Source organism: Perna viridis, chromosome 2 (assembly GCF_037379345.1).
Source record: "Perna viridis isolate PV_CMFRI_1.1 ecotype Kerala chromosome 2, ASM3737934v1, whole genome shotgun sequence".
NCBI lineage: Eukaryota > Metazoa > Mollusca > Bivalvia > Mytilida > Mytilidae > Perna > Perna viridis.
Genome location: NC_142446.1, coordinates 29,729,385 through 29,740,525, shown reverse-complemented (window position 1 = coordinate 29,740,525; position 11,141 = coordinate 29,729,385). Strand labels below are relative to the sequence as shown.

The window sequence follows — 11,141 nt, the reverse complement described above, 5'->3', positions numbered from 1 at the left end:
TTCCGAATGACTTATGATTCTTGTATGTAAGATGGCTGCCAGCTGTTGTGGAGTGAAGAAACAAAAGCTCAACAATTCCATGCCTGCTGTATGCTGTAATGGGTCAGCCGTCCATCCGAATCACCACAAAAATGGCTATACTGTTTCATGTGTAGATATGTGTAATTTCTGTTTTGATGTTCTTCACAGTCACCTGTACAATTACGATCCGCCCAAGACCCCGTCTTTCACCAATGATCCATAGTAAGTATAATATGGAAACCATAACAAAGAATTATTGATTTTTTTAAAATAAAAATAACAACCTGTAAAAAAATATGTGAGGATGAAATTAGTAAGAACTTGTTAAGTTAAAGTTTAAACATACTCGTTGAACTAAAACATCAACTTATTTAAAATTTCAAACAATAAAATCAGCTGATTATAGAGACTTGGTACAGTGTACCTTAAATGCACATTGTTACAATCATGGAATACAATGTCAAGTCTTTGCTACAATGTAAACTGGGACTAGTAAAACAAATGTTAGTTATATTTAATCCCAGATGTAAGAGAGAGAGTAATTAAGGGAACCAAGGTTTTGGTGGTAATCAAAAGAATGTAATCCAGGGACAAAGACCAGACATGGAAAACATACACAACAAAGAACATAAAGTAATTAAAATCATACATGCAGAAGGAGAGTTCTTCGTGATGTCATCACTTACCTGTGATTTGGTTTTGGTTGGCAAAAAATCCATTGAGTGGCATGGGACATCAACTTTAAATCTTTTTCGTTTTTTAAAATAATTGAAAAATTCTTTTGGTTCCCTAAACTGCCAATAAAACTCTTTTTATCCAAGGAAATTAATTAAAGAAATATTCAGTAATTAGACTATGTGAGCATAAAATTTTAAAAACAATTTTATATGAAAATAGAGGTTTACATATAAATATCATTTCAAATTTATTCTTGAAGTAAAACAGTTATAAATTTTCATATAAAATATTAATTCTTTTATGTAAATGAAACATTTTACAGGTTTTCCAGTCGTTCCGGCCCCAAGTCGATCCGGCCTCTTTTTAAAAGTTGTTCTGTTCCCAAAATAAAAATATTTAATTTTACCAATTAGTCAATGAATTTAGATCAATTATTTGAGATTTTACCGAAGTCGCATATTTTTTATAAAGATTAGTCAAAAATGTGTATTCATAATGTTTCCGTCAAGAACCATAGACATTGTTTTTGTAAGAAATCAAGGGGTGCTCATTCCATTAGACACAGGCAGTAATGCGCCGTGTAGCCAACCTAGGGCTCAAGACAGCATACAACTCAAAGAAAGCAGTACATTACTTCATCAAAAGGTTACTAGCTTTACCATACTTACCAGCTGAACACATAATCCCAGCATTCAACAAACTGTCAACGCACGCCACATCACCACAACTACAACAGCTTATTGCATACTTGCGCAATGCATGGTTATACAACAGCATCTGGAGTGTTCATCAGTGGTCAGTCTTCATGCAGACAGTAAGAACCAACAATGACGTTGAGGGTATGTTTAATTTATATAACTTAAAATACACAACATCGTTGATACTTATTACTTAAAATTACACATCAATCATATCCGTCATTGTCCATCATAGATCTACAGACATTTGGTTATTTTTTTATTTAAAAATGAAGATGCATCAAATGAAATGATGAATAAATATGGTTTCCTTTTCATTTTATCATATTTGAATACATTTGTAAATAAATGTTCATTTGTATTCCTTTGCAATTTGTTTATTATCCACTTTTTTTTTCATTACAGGATGGCACCGCCGTTTCAACGCAAAAGCTTCTGGGTGTAAACTTCAATTCTACAAATAGTACCAGCCTTAATGAAGGAAGCCAAGCAAGTGAACCTGACCGTACGTCTAGTTGAAGAACATGCTGTACAACGGTACCAATGGGCAATGTACAAAACAACTCAGGGTAGATTGACAGACCTCTGGGACCAACTAGAACAGAAAACCATCAAGACATCCGAATTTCTCAGAGAGATTGGTAACATGTATACTGTACCAATACCAGAAGCAGATGAAGAACCAATTGATTCCGACAGCGACGACGAGTGAAATGTGTGATAGTTATTTAATGACAATGTGAAAGTGTGTGATAGTTATTTAAAGAAAATGTGAACGTGTGTTATAGTCATTTAATGACAATTGTGACATTTTGTGATAACTATGTGAATTGTAATAGATCATGCTTGATTGTTTCTGTATTAAATTACTATAATAGATATCAGAAAAAAAACTTGCTTTAATACCAGTGCTATGTTTTGTATAGTGCATATATATTACATTGTGATATCATTGCTAAATTGTTATCTGTATTGTTAAATATATACAATAAAAACTGGGGCCAGAACGACTTTGGGCCAGAACGACTTGGACCGGACAGGTTTGGGGCCGGAACGACTTGCATCCTTTTACAGAACCAAAATTGGATGTAAAATAACTATATAATAAGCTATAAAGTTATGAAAATTGGGATTCTAATCATGAAATTGTTGTTTATTTAGTTTTTATTTGCCAACCAATTTGACACTTAATGATATGCAAATTATGAGTATGACATCACTAATGAGATTGGCAAATGCTCCTATAGTAACAAAAGCTAATAAGCAAAGTATACAACCTATGTAGTTTAAAGCCAATATCTGGAAAATAGATAGAAAAAACTTTCACTTGATGAAATGATCTTTATAAAAAAAAGCCTACGAAGTTCCCTTTTGGGTCAAAGTTGTTAGACATCTTCTTGTTGTTACAGTTATTGCCCTAGAAAGGCAAGAAATGAACCAGGTGAGCAACTCCGTGGGCGACTCTTGTTATTAACAAACACATGCTTTCCTTAAAACCATTATCACTGTAATCACCCCAGGCCACAGAATGGTCAAATATTACAATTTGGATGTTGTTACATATTTTCCCACTCAGGAGTTGACATTTATGTTGAAAATAATTTTAAAACATGATCAGACAGCTAAGTGGTAAGGTACAGAGCAAGATGAGTTATTAGTTATGACCAACATATTAACATCTTCTTAGCTGATTTCTTCAGTATACCACATGTATCAAAATAAATAAAAAATGGTAGCAGCAGAAGTCTCTTTTCTTAGTTTATAATATTCTACTTTAATTTTGTTTGTTTGATCAGAAATAAACTATTGTGGTGATGTGTATTTGCAAAAACAGAAATTCCTATTTCAGAGACAAATTAATAAATTGTTCTGATTACATGCCTGTGATATTTCCACTCAACTGAGTTGTCTTGCATTCACCAGTACATGTACTGGTATGTGTTCAATCTCCTAATTTTATAGGATGTTCCTTACAAATTTGGAAAATTCTGACATCTCATATTGATTTTCTATCATTAAAGTTACCTGATTTACGGTATGCACAATTTGTCAAATTACTTACCTATACTAGATTTTGACCACAAGGTATATAATGGGATGGAAAGTATTTCTTTGAATACAATCAATAGTGTAAAAAATATACACGTAGCAATATCAACATTACCATGAACATATTTTTAACTTAAAATTCCAAGTCACTTTAAAAAGAATATCTGGTAACAAGAAGCTCATTTTCAGTCAACATTTTTTGAAAAGTTCATACATAACTTGTTACTCGTGTTTCTTGTACAATTCTTTTCAATAGGGAATGAAATTTTTATAATGTGTAGATATTTATAAATTTTGTGATTTGGCTAGAGTATAATGAAGACTTTTGCTTGTTGATATACATGTAACAAGATTAATAGCATAATGCTATTGCTGAAAATAAAACACAAGAGCCAAGCACCAGTTTTTGCATTATCTTCAATATGAATAATTTCTACAAACCTATAACAGTTACAGGGAGTATATTGGTATAATAATGTTAATTTGTAAGCATATTAGAGAAAAAGACTAATCTGATATTGGTTTGTGATTAATCTACATTGAGTTATATCAAGCTACTGCTTTTGTACCATATTATTGCTTGGTGTTAGTGGTGACTGGTGAAAGAATGTTATGTTTGTAAAAGTTTCAATTTTACTGTATGCTTATATTTTAAATTTTAGTCCTCTCTTTGTAACATGGAAGATAGGCAGCAATCGTCGCCTGCGTGGTTGCATTGGAACCTTCACAGCAACTAACCTTCATGGTGGACTCAGGGAATATGCTATAACTAGGTAAATGATATATATTGTGTAGTCTAGGTTTCTCATAAGTTGATTGGACTTGACTTCATGTAAGTGCTCATGTCATGTAAATAACAGTACATATATAAATGCACCATAAGCTTTGTAATTATTGAAAGTTGAATAAAATTTGTGGATTGCTATTGTTAATGTGGTTTTCATATGCCATTTTCATTTCATAAAAATTCTTTCAGACAAATGCATGTATATTATGTACATTGTAAATGTTTCTGTTGTTTTTTCCCTATTGTGGAATATGTATGTACTTGTTGCTCATGGAAATAATTTAACTCATCGGCTTGTATTATTTTCAAAAATCTTTCTTATAATGTGTTTCATAATATAGTAGTTTGACTCATTAAAACCGAGGTGGTCTTGGTGTATCTATGTAACCATACTATTTGTAATTTCATGCATTAAGAGACTGATACAAATTGTATGTTTCTTGGACAATACATATCTTATGTTTGCCATTTCCTTGGTGAAATGAGTTTGAAATCAAGTATTTAGTTAAGCTTTAAGAATAATAGAAACAATTGAATATTCCAGTGCTATGAAAGACAGTAGATTCAGTCCCATTACCAAGGAGGAGTTTCAGAAATTGCACTGTTCTGTGTCAATACTCACAAACTTTGAGGAGGCCAGAGACTATTTAGATTGGGAGGTAGATAAATAAGTTAAATAATTTTTTTAATCATGTTTTTTTTCTTGCTTCAAACAAAGGATATTTTCACAATGATTTTTGGGGTTTTTGATCCTTCAGGATCAAAATACCTTATGTCACCTGTCTATGCTTACTATTTCTTAACTCTACACAAAAATATAGTCTAAATTTACTGGTAATTCCTTTTATGTCATTCAATATCTCTTTTATAACCAGTAAATTTGTTTCTGGGAATTGTGCAGCTGAATAATATTTTATTATTCCTGCAAAATGAAATTAAGATTTAGTCTGCAAATCAGCTTGAGATTTGAGGGGCTGCTTTTTGGTCTTGAAAGAAGTTAAGTAATAAAATATCATTTATTTATAATTCTTGCAGTGATGTGTCAAGAAACATTAAATGTGGTAAGAATGTTCCCTTTAACACACTTATCAGTGAAAATCTTCATTTTATCATTAATATCTTATCATTAATAAACTGAAAGTGAAGAGTGATTTTAACCAAGTAAACTTGGCAGGGAAATTCAAATTGATAAAAAGTTTCTGGTTTTGCAAAATCTCATGTTCATGAGCTAAAATTGATTTTATTTTAGTATAATTACATTGTAAGGTAAATACTAAGTTAATATAGTTTTAAAAGGTAAATGCAAATTAACATTTGGACAGGTTCAAAAATTTGGGAAAAAGGTAAAATGGAACAAAATTTGTAAATGTGAGTGAAGTTGAATACTGTTTAACTATTGATTACTGTGTACACAAAGAAAACAGTAGTAAAGATTGATATTCAGTTTGTAGATAATGGAAAAAAAAAGTTCTAAATAATATGGGGACTACAAATGCATGATTGCTGTTTTATTTTACATCACGTAATCTTTGGAAGTTTTTCATGCTACAATTTTCATTAGAATAAAAAACATTCAGTGCTAACAGCACTTTGATTATTTTTCACCCGTGTCACAAAGTCAAACATGAGATATGATTGTGAACAGACTGATAATTGATGTCAAGTATTGCAGCTTGATTGTAATGGGGGATATAAAAGGTCATGAACACTATTTCTAGTTTTTAATTCAGTACTATGATTAATCAAATCAATGCATTGAAAGTATTTTTATTTGTGGAATCAACTTCTGTGGTTCAATCTAGTTTTTTAATTCAGTACTATGATTAATCAAATCAATGCTTTGAAAGTATTTCTATTTGTGGATTCAACTTCTGTGGTTCAATCTATTTTTTTCAGTTTGAGTTTAAATTCATTTAGTTTTGCAAAGCCTTCAAGTTTTAAATTTGGGAGGGGGGTTATTATTTATTTCATTAATTTAAGTGAAAAATGCTGTTAAATTGAAAGAAATTGACCTAATTTGGGGGAAAAAATCAAACTAAAATTTTCCAGGATGGTGAAAAATTTGTTCAGGAGGGGATGAGAATCTAGGATATTTTTTATTTTGGCCTAAACATAAATAAGTATTCATTTCAATTGATTCATTCTACTACATGCAGACGTTACCAGTCATCTCTATATTCTTGAGAACATACATGTTGTTTTGTGATGAATAGAATAATGACTGCTTCTATTATAATTAAGATATACTAATGATTTACATACAGATAGTGATTCAAGCTCTTAAGAAGTCCCTTGTTGTGTTTTGTAGGTTGGAAAGCATGGAATCAGAATAGAATTCTTAAATGAGAAAGGCCACAAAAAGACTGCCACTTATTTACCTGAAGTTTCAATTGAACAAGGTATGTTTTTTGTGAAAAACCAATATTTGTGACTTTGTTACTGCTCCTCTAATACTGTTAACTGCTTCAGAATTGTGGTAACCATACACTAAAACCTTCCAAACCAATACCCATTATTAAGGCACTCTGCAGATGTACAAGTTAAACAGCTTATAATTTTCTGAAACTGATAGGAAGAGACTTCAGAAGAGCCAAATGGGGTCAGATTTTTAAGCTCTTTCTCCGATTTTTCTAAAATTTGCTTATTTTTAATGTCTTCGTAAAAATAGTTTTCTTAGCCATCCATTGTAGATTTTAAAAAGATCTCTGTTCTATTGAATATATATCTATAAATATTACATTTGGAACAAATAATTCTGTGGTATAAAATTTACCATGTGCCATCCATATGAAAGGAACTGCCATTTTTAAATGTACAGTCTCTTAAATGGTCAGAATCTCTCCAAGCATTTAACCACAATCCAACTTAAAAGCTGTATCAACTTTGAATTATTGAGTCTCTACTTGTTGTTCAATGTTCAACCTGTGTGGTCATATATTGCACTCTGTGTAATTGAGTTGAGATATCTTAAACTATGAATGCAGTTTAATTCTAATAAAAAGTCATTTCCTGAAGAAAATAATAAATAACTGTTAAAATAACATGTCTAATAAAGAAAATAATAACAACTGCTTGCTACCTATCTCATGCATATATTTGCAGGCTGGGATGCTGTGCAGACTATTGACTCTCTCCTTCGTAAAGGAGGTTTCAGAGGACCAATTAACAGTGAAGTACGAAGAAATATAAAATTGACTCGCTATCGTAGTGAGAAAATTACAATAAGCTATAATGACTATATAAGTCACAGACAGAATGGACATGCATGATGATAGCCATGTACAGCAGGGAACCAGTAGCTCAATTCATTCTCACAGGACCAGTTCATGAAACCATTTTACTGGCAACCAGATCTTTTATGCATGGGTGACTTTTTAAAAATATGTCTTTTTTGTGACATGAAGGATGTAAAAATTAGGTTATTAGGTATCAAATTACATATTGTGTTCATATATATCAAGTGTTGTGATAAACTTCACCATTCTTACATCATTTTGAATTTAAATATCATTTCTGTGTTGAAACACAAACCATGGTAGTAAACTAAAATTTCCTACTTTTACAGATTTTTTTATGAGAAGTGATATTTACAAAAGTTTGGTATGTAACATGACTTGAATGATCATTTACACCTATGTTTTTGCTCTCCTTATATTTTTAACTTCAAAGTAATTTCTTTGTTAATAATCTAAAAGAAAGAAAAAAACATTGAGTTTAATCATGAAAATCCAATCTTACTAGTCATTATTTTAGAATTTTAAACATATGTTTTATGAAAAAAATCAAAACCACAGTGTATCCACCCATTAGCCTATACATATATGATAATCTACTGTACACTCATTCTAAGTAAATATCATTGCTTCATTTGTTACTACAGTTTTATTTTTAACTTTTTTATTTAATATCTGAATAGATGATTGTCTGTTTCATGTTAGCTAACTGGAAGAAAAAAGGGAGGCAGCAAGCTAATGTATAAAGAATAAAGATTGATTTATACTACAGTTGTGGAATTAAAATTGAATCAGAGAATACTAGATGTTTTTCTACCATTTTTTCCAAGATGATGTATGACATGTAAGATTGACATACATGTATTGTTTTAGTTAAATAAAATGGTTTTATTGTTTTTATATATGAACAATTATAAACACACTAAAGATATTGTAGTCTATTTTTGTTCATTTTGATTAAGAATCTCATTTTCTTTTTGTCATAAGGTGTTTTTGGCCTGGGGATGGAAGTGAAGTAATGTCTTACAAATATGATGAAATATTTGATTCTGGTTTGAACTTATTAAAATAGGATTACATTGAATTAAAAAATTAGTTACAATGATAAAATTTCATAACCATTTTCTATACCTAATATTAGCTGATATTTTTCTTGGATCAATACATATAATAATGAGTAATGAGAAAATGCAAAAGAAAGTGTTACATTATAAAATATCATATTATTTGTGTCTTAAAGCAGTACTAAAACTTGTACGAAGTCATGTTGCAGTTAAAAAAAAACTACATTGTGCTGTGCATTTATACAATGTTATCTCAGGGAAGTTGTCATATTTTACATGAACCAAGTGAAACATACAATGGAGACAATGTAATTGTCTATAATAAAAAAAAAGCTTTTGTAAAGATTGGGAAAATTTACTTATCTTTCAATCATTTAGTAATAAGTCAGATGACAAAGACATAGAAACCATTCAGTTCTCTTTATACTAAAGAAAAAATGGTAGGTGAATATTTAAAAAATCATACCTGTTAACCATCCAACAAAAAAAACCTGATAAATGATCATAATAAATTTAGAATCTACTACTTTAAAATGTTAGATTTGTGGGTTATTTTTTTTTTATAAAAATTACTGTATTTTCTCAGAAATTTTACATTAAAATTTTCCTTATGATGGAGAATCTCCCACATTTACTGTTCCAAAGGTTAACAGGGAAAAATATGTCTGTTTAGTGTGAAAAGAAAGTCAACCAAAAAATAATATGGAATGGGAGGGTTTACTGTCATGTGTATTTATTGCCTTTATGTCTTAAAAATTTTGTTCGTAATTCAGGGTAGAATGGCTCTTCTGTCTTAGTTTTTATCAATTATACTCTATGTATTGTATTTTATTTTTAATACATGGACTTGTAATGATGAAAGATCTCTTCTCTGTCATTTTTATCACCATTAGAGCTACAGGACCTTGGCTGTACAATATTATTAGGATATTCAATATTTTTAATCAACAAATTATTCAATTAGTATGTGTTAATATTGAGTTTTATATGATTGTCAATCTCCTTATATTAACAGTATGGACTCCAGTGTGTGAGTGATGTGTTGTGTCTTATTTACTTTCAGTATGAATGAAGTACTTTATTGAACTTCAGATCTTATGAATTTAATTTCTTACTAGCAAAATACCCTTTTGTCACCTATATTTGTAGGTGAGAAGGTATGTGTTTAAAAGTTAGTCCTTGTCTGTACTTTTTGAAAAAAGCGTTCTGTGCTTACAGAATAAGGCTCTTGAATTTCTTGGTTAGTTTTTCAGTTTTTAGTTTTCATGGAGGGGTTTTCTGAATCATATCTGGAGTTCAATTTTGTGATTGAAGGGGATAAAAATATTAAGGTTTCATACCATTATGTATTTTATGTGTGCAAGTTTGTGCAATTTCATATTTTTTGTTGTTGTCCAAGATTATGTCTTTTTAGTTCAGAGGAGATATGTATGTCTTTTTAGTTCAGAGGAGATGTTTGTATGTTTCACATATTTTATATATTTGTTATAGAATTCTTCAACTCAGGAAGATTTTAATGAAAACAGTAGGAAGTTTGGTAATGGGATTTGCTTTGATATTGTATCTGCATTGTTATTTTTAAAAACTTGCCTTATTGTAGCAACCCTAGATCAAACTCCTTCAACTTCTATCAATTGTAAATGAATGTTTCATCATTGCATATGATGAAACTGCTGTGATAAAATCATGCAGACATTAATTTTCAACATAATTGAGATGAAATTTTCATAAAGCTTCATTATTAAAAAAAGAAAAAAATATCTTCATATAATAGGCATTCATTGAGTAAAATGAAGCAATTGCTATATTTCTTTCCAGCAATAGATGGGTGAGCATGTCACATACACAGTGCCACTTAAAACAAATATGACGGTTTGTCAATTAAAAAAACAATCACTTTATAGAATCAAAGTTTCTTCTGATCATGAGTTTCAATATTTTTTAAAATATTTTAATGTGAAGTGTAAAAGATTTTTTATATTGTCTAACTGTTATGTATGAATTGTGGCTAAGTCCACACAAATTTAGCTTCTTGATGGTAATTTTATGGATATGTCAGATGTATGTTTGGTCGATATACAACTATAATGAATGTGTGTTCAAAGCAAATAAAAGATTGACAATTTTCATGTTATTCTTGTTTTCCTTCAATCAATGAAGATTTCTTTCGAGTTGTGGTAACCACATTTTTATAGATAGCAAAAATTATGCTTGACCATCATTCCTTTTATTATTTCATATAAGGGAGAAGGTTTGAAGTTACTATACATATTAATATACACTGTGTTAATGACAGGAAAAATTCCTAGGTACAATATTAATTATTGGGCTGCATATTAGACATTTACAGCAATTTTGAATTCTGATTTCAATACAAATTTAGCAAGACTACTGAGTGTTTAAATAACTCAGTGGGTAGAAGTCTGCCCTATGAAAGGCCAAATAAAACTATACCAGTTTCATTTCCAATTCAGAAAAAAAATGGGTCGCTATGTCAGGATTTCATTTTATTTTGTTTACCGGGTACTTTTATTTCCCTGAATTTCATAGTCACAAAAACTTCTTATTAACCACCCTAACTTTGTGGAAATTGAAAATTTACTACCATCTG

At 30.2% G+C, this 11,141-nt stretch overlaps 1 protein-coding gene and 1 pseudogene across 2 annotated transcripts; both read left to right on the top strand.

Moving 5' to 3' along the window:
* Positions 1-2: 2 nt before the first annotated feature.
* On the top strand, positions 3-10,659 carry LOC148624547 (nuclear protein AMMECR1-like). The gene is made up of 5 exons (XM_088567220.1): positions 3-243; positions 4,109-4,219; positions 4,778-4,892; positions 6,542-6,632; positions 7,336-10,659. The coding sequence occupies exons 1-5, from the start codon at positions 14-16 to the stop codon at positions 7,500-7,502; spliced, it is 714 nt and encodes a 237-aa protein (XP_088423346.1). The 5' UTR covers positions 3-13; the 3' UTR covers positions 7,503-10,659.
* LOC148624548 (uncharacterized) lies at positions 326-4,102 on the top strand (annotated as a pseudogene). Its single transcript, XR_015920216.1, has 3 exons — positions 326-334; positions 1,259-1,538; positions 1,803-4,102. The product of XR_015920216.1 is annotated as an uncharacterized LOC148624548 (transcript).
* Positions 10,660-11,141: the final 482 nt, after the last annotated feature.